Below are 25,309 nucleotides of genomic sequence, written 5' to 3'. Positions count from 1 at the left end.
GCAAATGCAATGTACTTAGTTGTAAGATTATGCTCCTAAATTTCCTGTACAGTAAGTGTTAATAAGTTATTTGTCCTTTTACCCAAAAGCTTGCTTTTGACATCAAAACAATTTCCTTGGGGGTGGAAGGGCAAGAATGTAAAACATAAGTATCCACCTGCCATGTTTAAAGTAGAAAACACATACAATAAAAGTGCATTGGTTTTAAAAACACAAATATGGTGGTGATGCTACTGAACGTAAAATCGATCTAAGTATAAAGTTCAGGTTGGAATTTCCCCAGTGGTGTTTAGCAGCATTCAGACCTGAAGTTATTTTAGGTATAAGCCTGTGCTCAGTTGCTTCCTGCTCATACATGGAAGTACAAGCACTTCAGACCCTCGCTTTAGATGTCAAATTCAAGAGGAATTCTGTATACATCTGGGGCTAGGCTGGCTAAACTCTGTTCTTCCTGGAGTCAGTGACATTTCACATTGTCTTCAGTGGAAACAGGTTTATGCTTCTCACTTTCAGAAGTGCATAATGAGACTCAAGAGTATCTAGCTTACGCAATTTGAAAAAGTAACTTTGATTACTTTCTAATAATTAAATTACTAAATTCAGAGAACTATATCAGTGAAACCATTTACTATATAATTGCAGTTGTACTATATACTGCAAAATCAATCAAGATTTCATGATTAAATGGCAAGTCTGCTTAAAAGCAGCAGCAACTGCATTATATCCACATCATTCATATGCACACTATAAATAAGAGCAGGATAATAAGATGAGATGCTTCCGTAATTCCAATGACAGAGGCTGACCTCCATAACAGATGTGTGAGGCTGTGTACTGACTGGGAAATGAGCTGTTCCTCTAGCAGGAGTGTGTTTTCAGCACTGAGTTCCTGGGTTTGAACCCCATTGACAATCCATGTGGCTCTCATTGCATTTACACTCATCCTTTCCTCTAAATTCCTGTTCCAAAGCCACTGGTGAATGTACTAGTATAATTTGCTGTGATGTATCTGCTGAACAACCTAGTTCAAATTCTGATCTCACATACACGTTGCCCTTCATCATGTTTATATTCATGATACTAAAACCAAAGCCTTGATTGAGCAGAGAAGAGTGCTTGTAGCTTGATGAGTGTCTTCAGATTCGAATACCTGTGGGAAAATCTATGCTAAACAAACCATAAAATTGGTGTTTAGGATTAACTGTGAGATCAATTAAAAGACCCAGACTCAGTAAGCAGCAAACATGAAAAGAATGTGAGGAGGAATTTAGCTCAGGAGCATTTGCTGATCATATCTCCCTGGAAAACAAGAGAACAAGGGCTACAGGAAAATTCTGGGTGGTACATTTTTAGAACACTCTTGAGGCTTATCATTAGCCAAGAACAAGAGATGTGTTTCACCAATGCAAAATAAATCAGTGCTATGAATGAAAAGGGGCTCTTGTGGCAGAGCAGGGCATCAAAGTTTGGAGATGTTGTCTTCTTCCTTGTACGCGCCTGGTTTGTAGATGACTCCTCTGTTATCTTCGCCTCCCTTTTTACAGCTAGAATAAAACAAACATATTAAATAACTATGGTTCCAATGAAGGAAAAGCATCGTTGGTTATGGAAAATGTCCCATTATGCATGCATGAGATTATTTTTCTCTGTACCAGTGCAAATGTCACAGTAGCTTTTTGTTACAAATATTTCAGGAGAACGCATTCTGTGTGGAGGAGTCAATGCTGATTGCAAAGGATCGAGGCTGTAGGAAAGTTTGTAATTTTAGTCTTTTTCCAGAACTTGTCTTTGGTGGCAAACTGTCTAGCTAAATGATCTCGTCAGTACAGATTTCTTCTGCTTAAATTATGTGAGCTTTGGGAGAGGTTTTTTCTAAAACTCCATTCCCTTCTTGTTTCACTTACTGTTCTAGGAAAAAATGAAAGGATTCGAAAAGCAATTAGGAGCAGCAGTGCTAGCAAAAAGAACAAGAAAAAGAACAAATGGCAATCGAGAAACAGAAAACCTGGGTAAGTGTTATCAACCCAGCCTGCTTGTCCTGCTTAGTCTGGAAGGGGAGTCTCATTTCCTACCTGCCTGTGGGAGCAGTCAGTACCTAGAGTGGAAAGTGGGTTTGTGTTCTCCCTGGTACTCACATACAACTCCCAATTTCCTGTCCTTGTATCTTTTAAGAGTTTACACAAGCACTGTTCCAGTAATAATTATTTTTGGGTAGAAACACCTTATACAGTTGTTTTTCACAAAAAACCAACTATTCCTACAGTGGCAGAATGGTGGCCGCTGTGGCATAAAGGCCGCAGCAAGTAGAGATCTTGTAGCCATGTAAACATAGTTTGCTGGCAATAAAATAGCATTAGTTCAGAGTATATGATACAGGAGAAATAATGTTTACAGTGATAAAAAATCAAAGCTTTTTAGGAAGAGATCGTATCTTATAAAAGATCAAACATTGGCACTTTAAAGAATGTGCACAGTTTCGGAAACACAAGCACTTCTTTGTGTCCGAAGAAGATTTTGGTTTGACTTCTTTTCCTGTGATGTGACAGCCGGACATCTTACCTTTTCCTCCTTAGTAGCCAGATGGCTGCCGCAAGAACGATGAGAACTCCCAGAATGCAGGCTATCACAAGAGAAACAACAAAACCTAGGAAAAGAGGTAAAGCATACAAAACAGGTAATTTCATTTACTTGAGAGGAGAAGGTCTGTCTCTAATGTGTCATAACATTTGCATTCTGCATCTGCAGCTTCCCCACAGCGGCTTGTAGCACTTTGCAGGGTTGGCATGGACAGCTCTGCAGAGGTGGGCACTGGAAGGTCCTAATTCTGCACCTGGGGCCACAGTTCACAGAGCTGTGAATTTAGGCACCCGCTGAACTCACAAAGCTGACATGCAGGCACAGGCATAGCAGATCAGAAACTCCTTGGATTTCAGGGCTATGATGTATAAGAGAGCTTAAGCAAAACTGAAGAACTAAACCCAGGCAACTAAGGATGTTAAATTTAGTGCTTTTTGGTTTTTTTCAGGGCAGAAGAACACCACTGAATGTGGACAGCTGAAGAGTGATGTGCTTCGTTGTTGTGAACATTGCTTAAAGTCATCTAAGAAGGTATGAATGAATTCAGGATATTACTGTGAAGAACTGAATAATCTTATGTTTGCATTGAGATGTTAAGCATTATCGTTATAATGGCATCTTTGATAATTACCTTCATATATATTTTTGGCAATGAAAGTATTTTTGTTTATTTTGGCCTTCCCAAAGATCCTCAAGGTGAGTTCTCTTAACTGCATTTTCATGATTCATTTACACATTGTTTTTTGTATTTTATCAAATGCCTATTTCTCACTAGGCAACATCAGAACTCCTTCAGAGTGAAGCTGACAGGTTTCATGTGTTCCATCTAAATATTTTCTCTTATTAAATCAACTATTGAGAAAACAGAAATGTAAAACATGGAGTTTAACCTTATCCTATTTAAACCATTAAATACTTTATTAATTTTACATCCAGCTGAATAGAAGCAGTTTGCAATCCAAGCTTTTTTTAAAAAAGGGGAGTTTTGTTATGGTAAAATATAACAAAATATAACACCAACAAAATATAACACCAAATAGATAATCGTAGAAAAAGAGCTTGTAGTTTGAAGAGGAAGGGTAGGGGCATTTCTGTTTGATGAGAAGACTTCATGCAAAATTTGGTCAGATAGTATTTCAGCATGGTGCTATAATCAAAACTGGACACGAGTTTCCGTTTAACTTGTGGGCAGTGGAAGGTTTGAACATTGTAATGTATTTCAGCTGCATGTATGTGAAGCTGACGTTATTGCAATAGATTGCTGATGGACAAAATACATTATACATGTTTTGAGTTTTTCTGAGTAACGCCTTAAGATTAGAAACATTTTGAAATGTCGTACTTGTTAATAGTGAGCATGAATTTAGATTTTAATTATTGGCATCAAAATGTGGATGACCGAACACTTCAGTCATTTGCATTTTTGATACAAGACACAGCTCAATGCCCCCATCTTGTGGCGTCTGTGCTGAGGTGAAGATGGCAGCCCTCGGTCTTGTTACTGAAAAGGCAGAAAAGTTTCTCTGAAAACCTGCTTTAGCAGGGGGCTAGGGTGCGCACAACAGGATTTCGTTCACAAATTTCTGTGGTAGCCTGGCTGAGGCCGTGATTCTGTGTATGGCTTCTCCTTCCCTTCTTGATGAGTGTGCTCTGCTCCTACCACTGGTACAGGTGGCTGCATCAGACTGGGCACTTGAAGCCAACGACCAGGTGCATTTTAATTGTGCTTTGACAGGAACCTTTTTTTTCCCTTTTTTTTTTTTTTCCTCGAGGTGAGAGGCTGCACCTGTGAGGGAGCCTTTGTGACCCTAGTAGGTGGAATGTGTGATTGCAGTGGTGATGAATACCGCTTTTGAAATGGGTAGAACATTTTTCTATGGTTCACTGATAGAGTCAATGAGCTTTTGTAATTAAATGTGCTTAGACTGAATGGAGTTTCTATTAAAGTAGCACCGAGCAATGCCTTTCTTGGCCTGAGAGACCAGTTCTTGGGTGAGAACAGCAGGATGGGCAATAACCCATACAATTGAACTCTGCAAAGTCATGCCAGCTGCAAAGATACATTGAAAATGCTTTTGTAGCTGGTGTCACCTCTGCATGGGAGCCAAATAATGTGGCTTAGCAGAGGGAGAACCAAATGTTGTTATTGGGTTTGGCACTGGTTCACAGCAGCAATTTTGAGAAAGTCACATCTGGGTCAAATTTTCCCCCACAGATGGAAATAATAACACTTGCACTATTTCTGTGAAGTGTTTAGAGATTCCTGGGTGAAAAGCATAGTATCTGATTTTTAGTTACCAGGACCGTGGATTGTAACTCTCAACCTCTTAAGTATTGAGCGTGATTTACAGAGAGAGGGTAGTCAGATCCTGTGGAAGGTCAGCTTGAGAAACAGATGGAAAACTCGTATTTCTCATTTCTGACTGACCAGTCTGACTCAGAAAATCACTGGCTTATAGAAGCAGTTAGCAATCAGCAACATCCCCTTGCCCAGTCCACCAGGTACTGAATCTTGACGAATTGAGAGGGTAGGAAAAAAAAAGTTCCATCTCTAGGATTCCATGGTGAACTGGTCTTAAACATAAGGTAGCTGCTCGCTCCAGAACTTCTGTTGCTGCAGTAAGTGTTCCCGCAGTGGCATTGCTATAGGAGATTGTGCATGCATTTAAGACCTCGCAGAGGAGGCCTTACAGTCTCAGAAACTCAGCAGCTGTATTGCAAATCCTGATGCTGCTGTTTAAAATCATTGTACATAATCTGACTTGAGCAGAGGTTTGAAGGAGATTACTAAAACAGCCGTTCTGGACCCAACTACTTCCCTAGTTGGCAGCCGGTGTTTGAGATTGGAAGTTTGGGACGAAAGTTTTAGCCCTCTTCCCAGTCATATAAGAATGCCATGGGAGAGAGGGATATTTTTATCCACAAAAGCAGAAAAAGGACTGACATATTCTAGTTCTTTCTCTTTTTCACTATTTAGCCATCTTTTAGTTTACTCAAAATAGTTTTGTGCAACTAATACCAGTTTGTATGTTGATCATGGGACTATTAAGGATTGTTGATGATTTGGTGAGCTTGTCATTTTCTTATATATTTTGGTTAGAATATAGCGACAAGAGAACTACTAGTGTAATTCTCATTTTAACATGAGATTAAATTGAGGCATTGTTCTATAACCATTATTTTCTGCAAGTGGCAGCACGTGGACTTGATAAGAGGCATGAAGATGGAATAGAATATGACGACTATGGCTTTATATAGTATACAACAAGAAATTAAGAAACAGAAGCAGCAAAATCCCAAGCATGACTTGTGTATGCCCTGTGAGTTGTATACAGTCACAGAAATAACTTCTGTCATATGCCAAGTCATATTACACTCAAGAAACAAGGTTTCCACTTGTTACCAACATAATACAAACAAATAAGTTTTCTTAGCTGACTGATAGGGAGGTTGTTTTGTGATTTATTCTTGACTCTGAAGCAGTAAGATTAAGGTTATTGCTCACTGCAGAGGACTATGTGTGAGCAGAGATTGCAGAGACTCTTCATCATGCATAGCAGAAAGGTATTCATGATCTTTCAGGAAGCGGAAAATCTTATTTTTTGTTAACAAGTGACCTGATGCAGACTGATGCAAAATTTTGTTAGCCAACAGTACTCAGTATTTTGTTTTAGTCAGATCTTGAAAGTGGGCTGCAAACTATAAACAAATTAAAATGAGAAAAGATATGATTGATCAAAGTAACTTCTCTCAGCATTAATTGAAGAGCAGAAATGGTAGCTTTAAAGAGAAGAAAGACATAACTAAATTAAACTAGTTTAGACTTAAATATTTAGCTATCTGCTGCTAGTAATGGGAACGGTTGCAAGGTTTGCCAGATACCCATTTTGGGGAAACAAACTACTTATACACTCTTCGAATACCTTATTATTGTAAGAGAAGAAAAGGGAACAAAATGAACTGCAGGAAAATGAGATTGCTATGTTTTTGTAGTGGTACAGTGCAACAGGACTGCCGCCTCAGTATTTCAAGTTCACACAAATCACTGTGCATTGTTTCTTTGCATAGAAGTGTTCATACAGCTTACCTTCACGGAAGGAGATAAAAACCAGTCTTTCCTGAAATTCCTGAACGTTTCGGAAGTTATCGACCATTTCCAGGGGTTCTGGGTCGTCGCTCTCTGTGCAGTACATGGCTGTTTCCAGTGCCAGTAACTACAAAGGGAAGCATCCTGTTCATCTCTCAGAATACAATGTATGGTCCCTGGGAGGGAGTGTTTGAAATCAAAGGGGTAGTCAAAGGGAAGAGGATGCATTAAGTAACACTTAAGTCTTGCAGGGCCTGTGGGCCCAAATATAGAATAATGTATAAATGGTATGACATCTCCAAAACCATACGTGTATTTTGTTTACATCCTGATAAAATTAATCCTGCTTAGTAATTATCCACCAGGAAAACTGGATGGGAGGAAACATGGTGGCCTTCTGCAGCATGTTCTCCCTGGGACAGTCTGACTCGTAAACAGTACTAAAAGGTGCTTTATGAAAGAAAACTCTACCTCAGTAAAGGCTGATCTGGCGGAATGGACCAAGTCAAGAACGGATTTTCATAACAAGGAGCATACAGTAATATGAGCAGAGATTTAGATAATAACATTTTTCTCCTGTGTGTTTATAATTAGATGAATCAGAAGATAGTGATTGGGAGTTTATCTAAGTGGCTGCCTAAGAACAAAAAAAGTTAATCTGGTGAGCACGAAAACTTAAGTTGGATAGAAGCCGGGGGATTCAAGACTGACAAAGAACACATCACATGCTTTTTAGAAACTTAACATCTACCCAGCCTGTGGTAGTCAGGATCAAAGTAGCACTAAAATACTTAGCAAATAGGGCTCAGACATAAAGCCTGAACAAAAATGATCTAGAAGTGACTAATGGAAGGACTCAAAGCAGAGAGTAAGTACATAGTAAAAACGAAAATTAATCTCACTTGACTGTGATTTTTCAAGCTGATACTATACCATTTGCTATGCAGTTGTCAGTCCTTAACTTATTCTGGTCAACTGAAACGTCCTGACTACAAACAGAATAGGATACTGATTTATGTCAGTTCTGTGCTGTTCTTCCCACTTAGAGGATTTTAGCAATGGTCATCTTTCACTTTACAGGTACATAAGAGAAATTCAGGAAATGAGAATATGCATTTACTGTTCTTTAGCAGACACCAATCAGGAAAACAAGTGCTATATTTAAACTTGCCTGCTCTTGTGAAATTTTAACGGGGTGTCGGAAAACCGTCCAGAGAACACTAGGGTAGCAAGGAGGAGTTGTCAGGGATCCTTCATAGCGATAAAACTCATCCAGTCTGTCAGGAAGCAGTTCTCGGATATTGAAGCCAGGGACTCGGACTGTCTGATCTAAAATAGGGGATTCATATTAAATGCTGCATCATTACTACACAGGCAGTGTACTGGTGAAGCAAATTTGCTTTTCATTAAGTAGGATGTTTTCAATCATATCACTAGGAAAAGAAAAATACATTTTAACAGTGATGGTCCCAGTTTAATACGGAATACATATTTTTAGGTTTCCTATGTGCAAATCTTGTCTTAGGTACCAAATCAGAATTCCCCAAGATAAACTGACCATATTAACCAAAAACCACCATGTGCAAGAAATAAGGCCCAGTCAGAAACACGTGGTGCACACTGGCCATGCACTCTTCATGGAAGTGCACTGCATTTTTAAGTCTTTTACAGTTTGTGATGGGTTTGCCTGGGATTTCTGGACTGTTCCTTCAGCCAGTTCAGTCTCTCTCAGGGTGACATCTGATACTCTCAGCCCTTCTCAATCCAGTGCAGGCTGATAGCCACTCACCCTTGTATTTCACATTCCGGAAGTGCCTGAAGATCTTTTCGTAGGATGGGTTGAAGGGTCCAATCTGTAATGAGCAGATTATTAACAGCTCTGCAAATCACTGCAGTCCCAATATGAGTCTTTTCTTCTGCACACAGCAGACAGCAGGATTTGATGGCCTCTGCCGTAAGGCAAGTATCACAGCTATCCAGACATTCATTACTAGAATGGCGTAAGTAGTCTTTTTACTCAGAGCATCAACACTATCCTCAGAACCCCAGTGATGATCTTACTCCAGAGCTATTAGAGCTACTTCATCATAATGATATCTTAACAGCTGCAGTGCAGACCTCTTGTGTGCACTCGAAAGACCATGTTGCCCTTGCCTGTTGAGATGCTGTGCAAATGAAGAGGAACCGTTTCCTCTGAAAATGCTGCAGGCACAAGTTCTCAACTGACAGGCTTCTCAGAGCATCTGCTGGTTTCTAGTCAAAGCCACATTTTTGCACTTGCCGACAGTTTTTAGTCTGCTGCTTCTCACAGTCCAGGAAGGTAAAGAATGGCACCATTGGGTACTGCAGGGCCGATGGCAAGGACTATATCTCAACTATCAAACAAGACCATGTTGTTCAGCTGCTCCCAGCAGCTTTTCAGTCCAATAATCAATGCCTTTTTTATGAATTCTTTAGACTTGGTGCTTAGCAGCTCCTCTGACAACCACACACAGTAAACTGGTGTCCTTAGATCAACTGTAAAAGCCACCAGCTGTCTGAAAGTTTTTCAAAGACCTGATCTCCATTGTTCCCTTATTTGATTTTTAAACACCATTGCTTAGAAATAACCAGAATGCCAGTATTATTCCCTAGCATAATATACAATACTCTGACACTTTTCACAGCTGCAACTTCCAAATGGACTGAAATTAACACAAAATTACTGTCGTAGTCTTAGAGCTGCTGGGAAGTGAGCTTTGATAATATTAATGAGAATTAGAGCTTTGTCTGCTAACTAGAACATTTTAACTTTTCTGATGGGAATGTGAAAACCTGGGTGTTTTCAGGTTTGGGTTTTTTTTAATGCTGCAGAAAGTCCTCACATTCAAAAATCATCTTTGTAGTTATTAACGAGTTTTAATCCTCAAGAAAAAAGACAATTATATATGTACAAGCTTCTAAAATTCTTTTTTTCAGATTGTTATTATCTTTAATTGCTTTTATGTGGGGCTTTAGAGGGGAAAATTGGAAAGCGGTCCTTCTGTCATCTTAAAAAGGGCACTGAATTTGCTTGTTTACTGTAATCCATGATTCAAAGAATCTGGGAAGTTTGTGACCTGAAGACTGTGGTCAAATCCTAATTACATGTGGTGGCCAAAGCCCAGTTTGTGTCTGCCTGTGCCTCTGCTGTATTAGAACTGCTTCATGCTACAACAGGCAGTTTTGAGTGAGTTCAAAATCCACAGTTGGCTGTTATTTGATAAACTCTACCAGTCCTTAGTTTGTAAATGAGTGCAAAAATGCATTTAACGTAGCTGAAGTTAATTTACTAGAAAAAATGAAGAAATATTCAGAGTTCCTCTTTTCTTAAAATTTGTTCTTGTTTATGTAGAGAAAAGGAAGAACCTTTATTCAACCACAGGATTGTTAAATAAACTAGGTCACTTTGGACATTAAAGGTCTCTGGTGACTTAACGATTGAAAGCATATTCTAGAGCAAAGAAGATCTTGCATCTTACCTCAAGGAGAATAGCCAAAACCGCCAGTCCATCCGCTTTGTCCATTGCTGCTGTTATATCTGGGTATTTCTCAGAGTTATAGTGCACAATATGCATCTACAAAAGAGATACGTGTTATGGTAACATCTGGGGCACGCTCACATTTCTGTTTCACAGCTAAAAAGGATCAGTGCAGCCACCTCAGGCTAAAACAATACAAAGGGATCCTTCAGTGCTTTCTGGGTGTAGGGTAAGATCTTTCTAGAGAAAAGCAAAAGGTCCTGGAAGTCCCACTCCCAGCCCTGCTGTAGCTGAGTTACCCCCATGCCCACATAGTGGAGGGAGGAAGAGGATCAACCATTTCAGCTTCAAGGCATCTTGACTGTAGTACTAGGAAATTCTTCTAGAAAGTAACATCTTAGCACTCTTGGGGGTCTCTGATGTTTAGAATGCAAAACCTGGTGTTAAATATAACTAGAGAAGAAATGGATTCCTAAAGTGTTGTTACGCAAGGAAATTATTCTGACTTTTGGGGTAAATATCCGATTGGTGCTGCTTTTCGAAATTTATTCCTAAATCCATAATTTAGTATTAGGAAAGATAACAAATAGTTCTTCACTGGTTAGGAGGTGAGCAAAGGAAGACAGAGAAGCAATGGCGTGCACCTGAAAGATATACCTGGTTTACAGAGAAGCAGCAAGGTGTCAAATATCTAGCAATTTGCTTGAAATTACTCAAGCGACCCAGTGCCAACCCTGAGTTCAGCACCTAAATTCTAACTCCCCGACTTGTGGCATAGTCATGAAAGTACATCAGACTCCATCCTTTTTGTGGTGCATAATGAATTTTTTTAGTATATACCCTGATCGTGCATACTTGGATTAGAACTTTGCAGCCTTTTACAGTCATACCCAATATAAGGATCCCACTTTGAAACAATAGGACGTGCCCAACCTTCATGTCTTTCCCTGATCTGAGCATGTCTTACCTCTGCTGCAAAATGCTTCCCGCTGACCGTGTGCTCTGAGCCCTCTGACTTGTTTCTGTTTCCCCAGTGCAGGTGAAGCTGAGACGCCGTGTATTCGAATGGGAGGTTTCTGATGTACATAGTAGGTGACAGATACATTTTCACTATAAGCAGACCAAAACCAGATGGGAGCAAGTGATACCACAGCTTTCAAGCACAGGGCAAATAAAAAGACTGTGTATATTACATATGGAGCACGAACAAAGCAGATTCTTAATGCGAATCCATCTCTGTCTGTGGTAGAAGATAAACACTCCAGTTGTCTTTAACCCTTTCTAGGCAATTCAGGATAATTTAGAATATACTCTGTTTCTATTTTCTTAAACTAAACGAATTGAATGGGAGAATTGTTGCTAATAGAAATCTTTCCTCTCTCTGAAGAATGCAAAATTATCTCAGTCATCGAAGTGACAGTTATTGATGTGTCAAAGGAAAATTCGGCTCATATGCCTTCTGTCAATCCCTTTATAGTGGTTAAAAGTGGCTTAATAAGTGAATATTTCTCATGGTATTTTTAAACCCCTGTTATACTGAACTCCTCTGCCTCTTAATCTTCTTTTAGGAGCATATGGCAAAAGCAAATAAACTCCCTCCTCTCCCCCTGAAACCCAGAGCACTGATGTCAAGCAGCAAGATAATCCCAGGCCTCAAGGTCCTCTCTTGGCTTGCTGGAGGGAGACCGTGGTGTGCATTACCCTCCCTCCTGCTCACTAACGCTCTCCAGTGTGGAAGACAGGCTGGGTTGTTTTTTCATGTAGAAATTACAGCAGTAATTCTCAACTCAGCAGAAACTGAGTTGTTCACTTGTCAAGTTTGGTACTTCATAACACAATGGTTTGTGTAAAGAACAAATCGATTTCTTTGCAATTTGTCGTTATTATTTTCCAGTGTGGATACAATTTGTTTCTGGAGTGTCCCAAACATGTTTTTGAGGGGAAACAAGGCTCAAAACTTTAATGAAGGAACAGTGGCAAAGCTATGTATTTTTATGCTAGTGCTAAAAAGCTTTTTTTGAGCTCCTCTTTTCAGTCTAGTTGAAATAGGTAATTGCATCTGGATTAGCTGGCCAGTGAAGCACATTAATTGTATGTAGGAATGACTGATACCACAATACCAAGCATCCTACTGATTTCTTCTCTAGCCATAAGAGCAGATAGCAGCAGATGGTGTAATGGTCACTCTGACAGAGGCTGATTTTTCTTTACTCAGAGCAGTTAAGGTTTGTGTCTGAGTGAGGTTTCTTGACTAGGTCATATATCCCCTGCTTTCTAGAGGGGCACTGACCTTAGAAGTGAATTCCCATTTTTACTGAGGAGTGGATATATTTTAGTTGTTGAACTTCTTGTTTTAGTGGCAAGGTCTGACAGTGTTGGTGATGTAGGCTCTATGAGGAATTTGCTTTTACCTGTTTGACTTGTGTGAGGGACAGGCTCTCAGTGATGTTCTTTTGTCTCGCTTTCTCTCTGACACCATTGAAGTCCAGAATGACCATGTTTCTTTCTCTGCCCGTTGCCTGTCACTTAACATCAGCATAATACATTCAATGGTGACAGTACGATCTTTCATTTGGGACCAAGAAAGGCTCTTAGGAAAAGAAGGTTCACAAGGAAAAAGGGTGTTCCAGTCATTCCTAGTCTAAAGCAACCTGGTTTTGATGGAGAAATCGATCAAGAGGAAAACCAAGGACAATGCCCTAAGAGCTTGGCCCTGACTGACGAGCGGGCTTATGATGTTCTACAGAACAGTTTACCCACTGCCAGAGAAGAGCAGAGACAGAGGCCATTTTATAACACAGATTCTTTTAATGCTTATGCTATAGAGGAGGTTACGAAGAAGGAGAGCCTTATAACTGTTCTTATTTCTACGTGTTCAAATGTTTCAGGAAAGAAAAAAAATGGCAGGACTAGCTTACTGGTATTTTATATTGTGTCAGTATAGTTGACCTTTATGAAACTACATCTCTGCGTTTACCTACTGTACTGACACTTTGATTTACTACTACAGTGGAGTACATGTTTGTACGCTATTTCTAATTATGTTTCTGTCTTTTTAGCTGGCTGTCTTATTTTACACTAAAGAGGTTTCTCTCTCAAGTCAAAAGAACAGAATGGGGCTCCTAGCTTTTTTTTTTCTCCCTTGCCTCCCTCACACAATTCAGCTGAGCTGCTTTGATTAGACTGGAATGGCAGAGACCCATTGCACCCATATTTTATCAGTTTATCATTTTTAACAGAATCACAAAGTCTGTTTCAATTTTGGAGCACTCCAACCAAACTAATAAGAAAAGCTGATGGATTAATTCTGAGATACCTAGAGTTTATTTAAAAAACACTGTCAATTCAGCTTACTTGAACCCATTTGTACTTAGTTCCCAAGTTTTCCTACTCTGTTCTCTAGATGTAGGTATGCTGATGTGAAGGCTTCATCAGCACAGCTTAATTTCATCTGATAATCAAAGTAGTTCACTCATAAAATAAAAAATCACAAGCTCCAGCAACTCCTTCCATCACAATCCCTTGCTGTCATTGAGCTCCCTTACCTGAATGACCATTATTGGTCAACGTAAACTGATCCGTGGAGGGCACATTATAGCCTATGAACTCTAAAGGCAAGAGATTAGAATCATACTGGAGGATATCTTTGTGGAAATCTATTGGCGACTGGAATACTCCTCCACAAAATGGGTATTTCTTTGGCCAAGCCTTTTCTCCGTCAGGACCTGTGAAAATTAACAAATACATTTGTCAAGCCTTAACTATGCATTTAATATAAAAACTCCCATGTTTCAGCCCTCAACCATAATTTGGAAAAGGAGCCTTTTCTGAATTTTTAAGACTTTTTTTTTTAAAGTTAATTTCATCTTTCCAATGTGCTATTAGATAGAACAGGGCCAATACAAAAAGCTCACACAGAGGTACTTTACTGCCCCTTGATTTTTTTACAATCTCAGCTGCTGTGGGTGTTATGCTCTTGGGTTCGTGCCAGGCTGGGCTGCAGGCAGCAGCACCGCAGCAGCCACAGCGCCTCGGACCCTCTCGTGAGCCTGTTGTCTCTCTTCAGAGCCCACAAGCCTGACAAGTTTGGATCTGTGACAATATTTGGATTATTTACTGACATGAATGACTTTTCCCTATGCAAGTAACAGGCGTATGCACCGTAACACAACTATTCCAGCCTTCTGAAGAGAATTGCTGAAAGAAGTGACTTAATGTTGACAGAGGGAAGTTTCCATACTTTTCAGTACACAGAAAGCCTGACCCTTGTAAACTTTTCCTTATGGTACAAACTGTCTGGCTCTATCTAGCAATATTGCATAACCCACAGTGAAAAGCTAACTTGCAAAAATGGAAGGTGTTATGATAATTTGACCTGCAGTAACTTGTGTGAACTCTTGTGAAACTTCTCTTCATCGCAGTCTTTTTGCCCTAGGTGGGATCTACAAAGAATAGATAATATCAAGAGATTTTAAATTGTGCCTTTGATTTAATTACACAAGTAGCTAGTGGCTGTTTGCAAACTGTAAGCTGAGACCATTTGGATTTAGACCAAAAGAGGTACTTGCAACTTGTGTTTCTCCCTGATTCTGCAGATTCATTGTGATTCTTTCTAATTGTGATCTTGTGGAATCCTGCAGCCCGATCTGTGTAACACAGGCCATTGGGACCTCCCTGTCTTAATTCCACTTCAGTGAGGCCGTATCTTTCAGAAGGGTAAAAACACCTGCTCTTCCTTTAAGCATTGCAGGTAAAAGATACTTCATTAGTGTCCTGTGGATAATTACTCTCTTTGGCAGCTTGTTTTTCACTCTGAGTTTGTCTAGCTTTGACTTTGTTTAGATCGTGATTGCTTTTAATCCTTTGCTTAGAAATTGAAGAGCCTCCTGTTAGCATACTTTTGTTCCTCTTTGAAGTACTTATAGTGCAGAGGACACAGTTTCTCACTTCTCTTAAACTAAATAGATGGAGTTACTTGAGCCTTTGGGTAGAAGGCTTTTTTTCCAAACCTATAGTATTCCTTTTGGCTTCTTTGAAGTCTCTCCAGTGTGTTAAAATCTTCCGTGAATTGTGAATGCCAGGTTCTAATGTTAGATCAGGTCATCAGTGGCAAAGCAAGTTCAGATCTTTTCTGAAGGAAAATTAAAAGTCAGGATGTTATTAGAGGCTTACTTTTTAATATGAAAGACATTTGCCAAGAATATGGTTAGTGGTGGTGAATCTGACTTAAAGACAGTGCATGTGACAGTTGGCGAGTTCAGTTCTGGTGCTCAAAGACGGACTTACTTCCTTCTTAAAGCTCTAAGATTATTCAGGACACAGGTTAGCACGTGACATTGGTTGCAGTGTGGATGCTCAGTCTGTGCTTTTCAGTATTAATAGGCCTTGATGTTGCTGTAACTTACATCTTTGACTCCAGTTCACTGCCAATCACATTAATTTCTCTCCTCTTACGTCTTCATGGTACTGTCTTAAAGTTACTGACATTCTTTTTAAAAGCCAATAAATGTTATGCTGACGTTATAGAACACTGGATACTATCCTCTACACATTTTTTGGCAAATAACAGATCCATCCAGAAGAACATAAATTCCATGCTATGGGATATACATACTCAAGGATATTTCCCGGGAAAATATTTGTCAGGGTATACCAGGAAATTATAGTTTCTTCAGTTTGAAACTTGATGTACAAGACAACGACACTGCAATTTAACACTTTCCAGGGAGCTATGGCTACAGAAGCATCAGAAAAATTGGTGTGAAGCCTTTATTGTAAAAAGACTTCAAGGCTATTTAAAAGGTTTGAGATTTCTGTGCACTGATAAAATAGTGAGTTTTCAAGAAGACTTTAATATATTGCATATCAGAGGTTCGGAGACGTGATACTTAAATAGGTAATTTTTAATAGATGCATAAAATAGAAGCCTAGTCCCAGCCAGTGGAAACCATGTCATGAAGTACCCCTCACTTTTTCAGTACTGTGTTTGGATGACTTGAATGCTCTTCAGAGTTGGCAGCAGAGTATGGGAACTTCCACACCAACATCAGCAGTTCAGAAGGGAAACTCTTGTCTATTGTATAAAATGCTGTAGTTATTGCAGTCTTTATGTACCTTGATCTTTTCTAGCAGTTATCCTTGACATAAATCTGCAACTCCACTTACAGGCCTCTAACCTATAGCAGGTTTTGCTTGTTTCTCACTCCTGCTCAATAATTTAGGGGAAAAAAAAAAAGGAAAAAGAAAAAAGAACAACCAAACAAAAAACCTTTTTGGAGTACAACCCCAGTTTTTCTAGAAACTCCATCTTTTGTCATGTAGTCTTCCTAATTTCAGTGCCTCAAAATTCCTGTCTCAAGAGCTAAACTCACTGCAGCTTGGGTTTGCATACATGAAATTGAGATTTCCATGGCAGATAAACCACACAGCTGGAAGGCATTTCTCAGCTAGCCCTGTTGAAAATGAATGCCTGATTGTGAACCAGTTTTTCCTTTTTCTGTGCCAGCACGTTCAGATAAATTTGTGGAAATCACATTGTGTTTAAAAAGGCTTTGTCTGATCACTACTGAATAAAGAACAGCACGTGGATGTATTAAGATTGGCCTGTACTACAAGTTCCAAATGGCGTTAACATAAGAAGTATTGCAAAAATATCATAGTATTTATTTTCCTCCTTTTGTGACAAAGGGAAATACCTAGGCATCTCAGGTGATGTTTGCTGCTCTGAGGATCCCATCAGGTCTGTATCAGCTGAGCAGTAATTGTGCCGTGGGCCTGTCCTGCCCACCCAACGCTGCCATTCAGCTGTCAGATGAGCAGATGAAGGTCCGGAGCTGTTGGTGTGGGGCAGCAGGACCCCTCACGCAGCCAGAACACTCCGTGCTGCAGGGAGGGCAGGCTCAGGCTGCTCAGAGCCAGCTCACGAGCTGCCGCCTTCTGCGTGAGCTTCCAGGACCATGTTCCCCTGCCGTGCTGTGAATAACCCTGAGCCCAGCTGTGCCCTCATGGCTATTTTATAAAAGATTTCTGTAAATGAAGTAGTACTAACTCTTTGGATAGTCTTGTCACCCAGCTGCACAGTAGGTTGAGCAAAATACCCTCAGCATCGTGGCCACATGCATCCACTGTATCATCTCCTTTGCCAGCTTTTACCTTTCCATGCCTAAGCCTTCAGCCAGCCTGCAGCCCTAGCGCTGCTGGGTGATGCAGGACAGATGTTCCTTTAGGAACAACAGTGGTGTCAGCTCCCAGGTTGTGTACATTGGCTGACTTCTTTTTTTAAAAAGAAGAAAACAGGCCTATGAGACACAGGTGTTACCAACAGACTTTTGTTCTCATGACCAATTAATATTCATGTTGCTCGAGCTTCTCAAGGAGCGTCCAAGTTCTGATGCAGTGAAATGCATTGGGTCAGTAGCACAGGGACTGTCTGTGGTATTTTTGCAGGCGGGCAGAGCTCTCTGCCCTGTTCTCAGCCAGCTGAAGGCTGCGTCGCTGCCGCTAGCCCAGGGCTGAGTTAGCAGTGACGGCCGAGTCCAGGCTCCCTGCCACGGTGACGTGACCACATTTCCATTTCACTCAGGGCACAGGCAGAACTCAGTGGTACCGTTCTGTGTACACATATCCAATACGTTTATATCTTCCACATGTGTCTCCAGAGGGAAGCTCTTGACACAGAGGAATTGCCAAGGGCTGTAGCTGTCCCTGCTACTCTATTCAAGTTCTGTATGAGAAATGTTGGGCATGTTCTATTGCGTTCACTAAAGCTGGCATTTCCTAAGGGGAAGTGGAGGAATCTTAGCACAGGTTCTCAGCATGTTACTGAATTGGAGTATTTGGCAACAGTAAAACTAAAGAGTTTGCAAGTTCAATTAGCCTGATGTCTGTTAACAACAGTTCTTGTGTTTGCTTTGTAGTGTGAAGTTGTCTCCTCACATGCTAAAGCATGTTAATAATTCTGTTGGCACTGTTACCTTGGCTGTAAAACTAGTTTTCTCCATTGTAGCTGCTTGTCCACCCCGAAGGAGTGATTCTGGTTCTTTGAGTGCATTCCAGCCCTCTTACATTACAGAAGCAGCAAGCCAGAATCCAAAGAATTGAAGACCAGTTCCCTGGTTCTACCAATTCTCTTCTGGGGCAGAGGACTTCAGGCCTGCACCTTCCAGCCACACAACAACATTGCCAACAGCTGCATGCACCTGCTGTCCTGAGCTGTGGGGCATTGGAACAATTCTTTCAGTTCTTTAACTGAAAACACTTCTCTTCATCTACTTTGTCCATTTTACAGAAGGCGAAGCAGCCCATGAGATGACACAAAGCCGAGCCTGCATCAGAGGGGACTGAGGGCTCATACCCCAGCTCACTGGCCTGTGCTGTTTCTTCCAGGCACCTTTTCTTGCTCTGTATACAAGAGGAGTGAAATCAGGAAGAACAAATAGCATCACTGTAGTTTGGCTAAGTAAGAGTCACATAGAGGAGAGGTTAAGCCTTTATATTTATTGTATCTAATACAGTAGTTGCCATTATAGCCAAGCCAAATGCCCATTTCCTTGGAAAGCATGTGCTGAAAAGGTAAGGCCTGATCACATGCAGTGTCATCTTGCTTTGCCACCACACCCTGAGCTGCTAGTGCTGTATCAACATTCAGTTTTGCATATTGTCATACTGAACAAATAGAACTCTCATTGACAATCAGCACTTGTATTCCTCCTCTACCCTTAATCTTATACCTTGACCCTCATCTTGACATCGATCTGCACTGTGATTATAATGGCTTGACTTCCTTTCCCTCCCTGCTGACTTAACTTTATTGGGAGCGATTGCAAAGTGTTGCAGGGATAAAGGTAAATGGTGGAAGGTGTAGGCTGCTGTAAGGAACCAGGATCAGTAGGAAAGTATGGAGAGGCTCTTTTCTGGCTGATTGCAGTCTCTATAATCGCTGTTTTTCTCTGTACAGACCAATATTCTACGTTTGCTTTTTCCAGGTATATGAAAAGAACCATTCTGTACAAGTTCAGTCACCACTTTAATTTTTTGAAGTTGCTTTAATATGTTTTTGCAGACGTATTTGAAAATCAGTAGTTGAAGGAAAAATAAAAAGAATCTGTTGTGTGACCCCTCCCTCTCTCCTCTATTATGTTAGAAATCAAATTGCAGTAAGGAAGCGCTTAACAGGAATTGTTGAAATTGGACACTGAGAATAACATACTCTGGAATAAACACTGGTACCCAAATTCCCAGAAAGGGAGCAATAACTAATTTAAGCAAGCATTACCTTGAGAAGGAGGGCAGATAGTATTATGGTAGGGTTAGGTTCATCTGATGGCTGCTGTCAAGGTGGAAAACCCAGGCTTTTGTTATTCAAACTGTGTCAAGCTTTTTATTCCTAATGAGAAGGGAAAGTGTATGTATGCACACTGGCAGTTAAATGAATACCTATAGACATGCAGCTGACCGCTTTCCTTGTGCTTATGTGAAGCGAGTCAGCTAACCTGGAGCACACCCAAAGGGAGTCGTTATTAGCAGCAAGTTCAATCCTAGAGGTTCTGTGTGTTGTCTTGGATCAGCACCAAAGGCTTAAGAACAAGCATTTTTTGCTGACATTCTCAGTACATTTCTCTGTGGTCACGTGGCATATAAAACACTACTGTGAATAAGGAAATAACTGGCCAGATGATTTGATCAAATAAAATAAAATCTCTAGGTTATTCTTCTTCCTGAGCAGCCATCAGATCCTTCTGGGTTAGTAGCTGACATAAAGGACTAGTGTACAATGTTAACACTGCTTTCCTGAATATCAGTTGTTCTGCCTTGTCAGTGCTGGGATTTTCAGGGAGCTGAGTCTCCAGTGACGATACAGGTGATTTCTGAACTCTGGCTCTACTTAAAAATGAAGCCCTGCATGGGCAGGGAGAGGTGTGCTTTTGGCAGAACTAGGCTGAAATGTGCTGCTGGTCTGTGACTGCTGGGAAACAGAGGGCTTTGGAGAACCTCTGCAGTTGCAGGGCTGATTTACTCTGCTGAGGTTCCTGCCGTGCTGCAAGACAGTTTAGACCCCAATAACTGACTCTCAGTCACCCAGATATGAAACCTGGTGGTTGAAAAACAGATTTCAAGAGAGTGAACCCAGCAGGGACTCACCAGAATACATTCGGCGTATTGTCCTTAAAATCCTGAACAAAGCCACAACTTAGTATGTACAAATTAGATAGTACTTACCTATATAAGACCACTTTGACCCTGTTTAAAGACAAAGGAAATGTTACTATGAATATTTGAAATTGATCATACTCTGTAAAGAAACAAATTGTCACTTAAACCCAGGTACTGAATTTTGCAGTACTTTTATCTGTCTTTTTAGCCTCGGATTTTCATTAAAACATAGACTCTTTCAAAGATTATGAACCCTTCTCACCCAGATTATAACTGTAATTATCCCTGTGATCCTGCTCATAGGGCTTGATTTTCTAGTGGTCACTTAAAATCCTGGAGTGAAACTTCTCTTTTTTTTCTGGTACGTGTGTGTGGAATAGCCACAAACTCAGTATGTAGGCATATCCCAGATTTTTTTCTGGTTGGGGAACTAAGGAATTTAAATGAGGTGTAGCTACAATGAACCCCCTCACGCCTAGCTGAGGAGTTTTAAAAATATCAGTGGATTGCCAGCTGCTACACTGAGAAATGATGGACAGTCATTTCTGTACAGTGGCTCTGGGATTTGCCAGCTGAAACAGATAGGAATAGATGGACTTTGGAAAAAGGGAGTATAATACACAAACCTGTATAATTCAGAGGATCTGAGGAGGGTGAGTGAGTGTTAAAATGGTCAATATTAATCCATTGCTTAAGGAACTGAACTTGGGACAGCGTCTCTATGTATCTTTTGAAATGTCTATACTTATTAAATGCTCTTTTAATTTTTTTTTGTTTGGGAGTGGGGCTGAAACATGCTTACAGTTATTCAGCTTGCTGTGTAATTACAGTTGCTTGTCCTGACAAACCCGAACAGTTTTGGTTATCAGGTTAATGCAGATCTTTACTCTCCACAAATTTAATTTTACTTCTGCTTAGAAAACAGTTCTGGATTACAAGTCTTGGAAACACTCAGTGTGCTTGTGTGTACATGCATGCGTGCAGGCAGATATTTATCCTTACATGCACATATCTGCTCAGTACATTATTCTTGGCTGCATTTCTTGGACTCTGAAGCGTGGTCACAGATACAGCTCTTCTCCAAAGAATGTCGTGTGAAATGTTTAGGATTAATTTGTAAGGATCTGCAAACCAGCTGCACTTAGCTCATTTGTATTCGTATGTGCTGGGAACACTAAGCTCTCTCCTTCCAGTTCATTAGGACCAGTGTGCCTTGTTCTTTTACACTGGAATTCTCAAAACAAGGTCTGTGTAATCATCCTGGCTGAAGTCCCCAGGTTCCTTGTGTAGAAGAATTCATGCACTGTCTTAGATTTCAAGATAGGAAACCTCGTTTTCCTCTCCCCTTCTCTCTGCAGGGGATTATCTCTTACTGAGTTTTTGGGGGGATGCTTCTGTCCTCTGGTCAGCATGTTCTATAGGTACACCTTGCATGAAGATAGCAACTGACTGTCAACAGGTTTTAGAAATCACCCCATCCTCATCTGAGCAGGATTTGAAGAAATATTGGCTTAACTACAATAGCTACTCTCTGCTCATGCTTACTGTCCATTAAAATGTGTACAAAGTGTCAAAACTATGGTTTTTATAATCTAGAGCAACCTTAAACCAGTCAATTTGAAATATTTTCAATGTTTTGGGTGTTCATGCTAATTGAAACAAAAATAAATGAAAGCTTAACGTCTTTTGCCAAGTGAAGATTTCCTTAGCAGTTCACTACCATTATGACTTTACTGGTGAGCACAGTAATAGCAACTAGTGTAGGTAGGGCTGAGGCACATTTAATGCTTATTTCATCTGACTTGGATCTGGAAATGAACAGATGATCAGATGGCAGAATCTTCTTGATTTTTGTCTGAATGAACATGCAGAGCTGCCAAAGTGATTTGCTGCCATCCTCAGACTGTGAGCAAGATTGCTATTTACCCATATTCTGCTTGATAACGACAAGAGGATGAGGCAGAGTGTCACATAGTCTCCCAGAGCTGAAGGAGAGTCAACAGAGTGTCTGTTCCACACCTGGAAGGGAACTACCACCAGGTCTGTACCCGTGAGCACTCTCCTGGCGCTCTGCTCCTGCTGGGGTGACTGCTGATGAGTAACACAGGTACATGGCCATGCGTGGCAGAGGAGGTTCCTACCGCCACTGTATCTGTGTTTCACTCATCAATATCCAGGGAACGAATACGTTTCCAATGTCACTTGGAAGCTGGGAAAGTGACAGTAGTTTTATAATGGTTGTGATAATCTGCATTAGTTGCATCTCTGATTTGGGAAGATGTCGGGCACAGGCAGATGCTGTAGCTCTTGCCATTCCTTAGTACTGGGAGTCTAATTCTAAGACAGGAATTCTCCAGCATTCCCTTCAGGATATATCACAAGACATATCTTTTCCTTGTATCCTTTCACTTCCAAACTTTCTGTGTTGTCAGAGAAAACACCTTGCTTTATTTTGTTATTCTGGAAAGCACCAAGCTCTAGGATCCTCTGCTCTTCAGATGGAAATCTTTGTTTTGGCAGAGCTCTGCATGAAGCTGACTGCTCTGAATTACACTTGAACCTTCAGGATTTTCATCCCATGAATATACATGCTGAGTTAAGTCCTCTCACACAACCCTTTACAATGATTCTCGTTCATATCCTATAATCACCCTAGGTAGATTACAATTAGTTTGAATGGATACAAATTGATTATAAGCAGCTTGAGTAGATGAACATTAACTCCTAAAAAGAGAGTGAAGAGTGCTGACCTGAAACTGGTCCTGTTTAAATATAAGGGAATGAGATCTAGTATATAGGATGCTTCACAGGGATTGCATTCTTTTCCTCTGATTTAAAAGTAAACAGGGCAGAGGGAAAGGTGTGATGCTTCCACTGACACTGAGAAGGGCCAATCTCTGCTTCATTCTATGAGAAACAAAAAGGTCACAAAGCAAGGCATACTGAGCATGCAAGAAGTCTGTAAAGCCACCTAAATCAGAGAAAAAAAAAAAAATTTCCTGTATATATCAGAATACCTATTTTGAGAAATTGAAATAAGGTTACTAACTCAAAACAACTGCAGACTGCAACAATATACAACTTCGAGCATGCTACTGAAATAGTATTAATTAAAAGATGCCAGTTTTCTGTATACATTAGCTGCCTGAAGTTACAAGTGACAATAAAATAGAAAGCTGAAAGACTTTACCATTCAACGGCGCTTCCATTGAGAGTTGTATCGTTAGGAAGAAAATAAGCACAGTAGCAACTGGGACTATACTGAAGCTCTTGGCTGACATCTCAAGGAAAGACTTATAATATTCCAACAGTTCACGGTTTCTCTGCACTCTGAAGAAACTCCCTTGTAGGTATGTAGCAAACAGCAGAATGCACACATACAGAGCTGCTGCTAATGAGTTATTGCCCTTCTCTTCTCTTATCTCTCCCCTTCCTTTTAGGATGGCATTTATAAAGCTCCCCAGACTCAACCCAAACCAGGTGATGTAATCTGACCTGCCTCTGGGTCACAGCACCCTCAGAAAACTGATTATATCCTTCGTTACCTCAGCTTTAGTGAGCTCCTCACAGGGCAGACTCCAGCACTTTGAGAGGGAATTTAAATGTGGAACTTCAGAAATTATTTAGCAGAGACACAGATGTTTAAAAAACCTGTCTTCTTATGGGCCATACCACAGTAGCGTTTTTCTAGCCTATTTCAGACTGTCTCCCTCAACTCCCATTTTTGGATGATTGCGATTTAGCATAATGGGCTACTGTGAGGACTGGAGGAAGGGAAGAGAAGTGAGGCTGTGTGTGGAACAGAGGGACCATGGACACTTTCCACGAAAACCGTCCAACTTGTCAGGAAGGGGTTTCTTTGAGCTGAAAGCTCTTGGAACCGGGAGAACACACGAAGCAGGGAGGAGTGAAAATTAATGGAGAAACAGCCCCAGAGTTTAATGTTGTGTTCAGGACATGTATGGAGAGGGGTAAAGAGGAGCACAGGGTATAAGTTGATGTCCTCTTCTGAAGGTGATTGAGGAGTAACCCCTTAAACCGAGCGCACCATGGATAGCTGAGGAGCGGATGGTGGGATTGGAGAGGCTATTGGTTTGATCACATTATTGTTTATAATTATTATTAACTGTTGACTACATCTCAGTAACAGCTTTGTGGCATGTATTAGTTTTGATTGGTCAAGCTTGATTTTCGGCATCTTTATTTATCAACTGCTGTTTAATTGCTCAATGGTATTAGACTTCCTTATTTTTTTCTGCTGTCATTTATGAGGCTGATAAAGGGAAAGGAAAGTTGTTCGGAACGTGGCTCACTTCTGTCTAGATCGCAGGTAGGGATCTGCTGTAGAGCATCATTCTGACCTGTTGCTGCTGTTCCTCTGTAGCCCTGTCCTCCCAAGCCAGGCAGAGACAGGCTGAGAGAGCAGCAGCAACTAATTCGTGTCTTGTAGCCTTTCAGAAAGCACCTGTGGTTGAGTACAGTTCCCCTCTCACGCTTCTCTGTAGTATTTTGCAAACCTGGATTGTAATTCTGCTTGTTTTCCTTCAGCCAGATGTAATCTAGAGGGAGAGGGTGTGAGCTATAGTGAAAATGTTTTTAACATGGCTTTTTAAGTGCCGTTGTCAAAAAAAGAGGGACGCTGTCTACCATGTTTCTACAGAGGGGCACGCTGAGTGTGTTGAAGCACTTGAGCAGTCAGCACACAGTTGTTGTGGCATGCAGGGCCTTCCCTAACCTGCTGGAAGTTTGGAAATATAATTTTGTAAGTTTCTGTAGAATAAATTGTTTTGTCATCAGCATTCACATAACTGGCAACATGTCCAACAGGCTGCTAAGGCTGGTATCAATTACAGTTGAAAATTGCCTCCTCTACAAAAAGGCCTGGTTGTGTAGGAGGGTGTGGACTGAGCTATCTGCCAAACTGTGTTTTCTTATCTCCTTCCTTCCTCTTTTCTGCCAGTGTTCTTGAGAAGTCCACCATGCTGAAGTATGC

General features: G+C 40.7%; 1 protein-coding gene and 1 long non-coding RNA gene across 2 annotated transcripts in view; one reads left to right on the top strand and one right to left on the bottom strand.

The window, feature by feature from the left end:
• Positions 1-1,459: 1,459 nt before the first annotated feature.
• On the bottom strand, positions 1,460-23,597 carry CA12 (carbonic anhydrase 12). The gene is made up of 10 exons (XM_065641747.1): positions 23,507-23,597; positions 20,383-20,403; positions 13,710-13,889; positions 11,132-11,274; positions 10,165-10,260; positions 8,454-8,517; positions 7,836-7,993; positions 6,665-6,791; positions 2,560-2,644; positions 1,460-1,544 (listed from the first exon to the last, which is right to left on the bottom strand). The coding sequence occupies exons 1-10, from the start codon at positions 23,595-23,597 to the stop codon at positions 1,460-1,462; spliced, it is 1,050 nt and encodes a 349-aa protein (XP_065497819.1).
• Positions 1,919-25,309, top strand: part of LOC135992509 (uncharacterized) — a 35,822-nt gene continuing 12,431 nt past the window's right edge. The window contains exons 1-3 of the long non-coding RNA XR_010606742.1: positions 1,919-2,009; positions 2,574-2,656; positions 3,026-3,108. This is a non-coding gene — a long non-coding RNA (uncharacterized LOC135992509). The remainder of the gene's footprint in view (positions 2,010-2,573; positions 2,657-3,025; positions 3,109-25,309) is intronic.

This window comes from Caloenas nicobarica, chromosome 10 (assembly GCF_036013445.1).
Source record: "Caloenas nicobarica isolate bCalNic1 chromosome 10, bCalNic1.hap1, whole genome shotgun sequence".
Classification (NCBI taxonomy): domain Eukaryota; kingdom Metazoa; phylum Chordata; class Aves; order Columbiformes; family Columbidae; genus Caloenas; species Caloenas nicobarica.
Note: the sequence above shows the minus strand (reverse complement) of the source record. Positions and strands in the feature narration are given on the sequence as shown.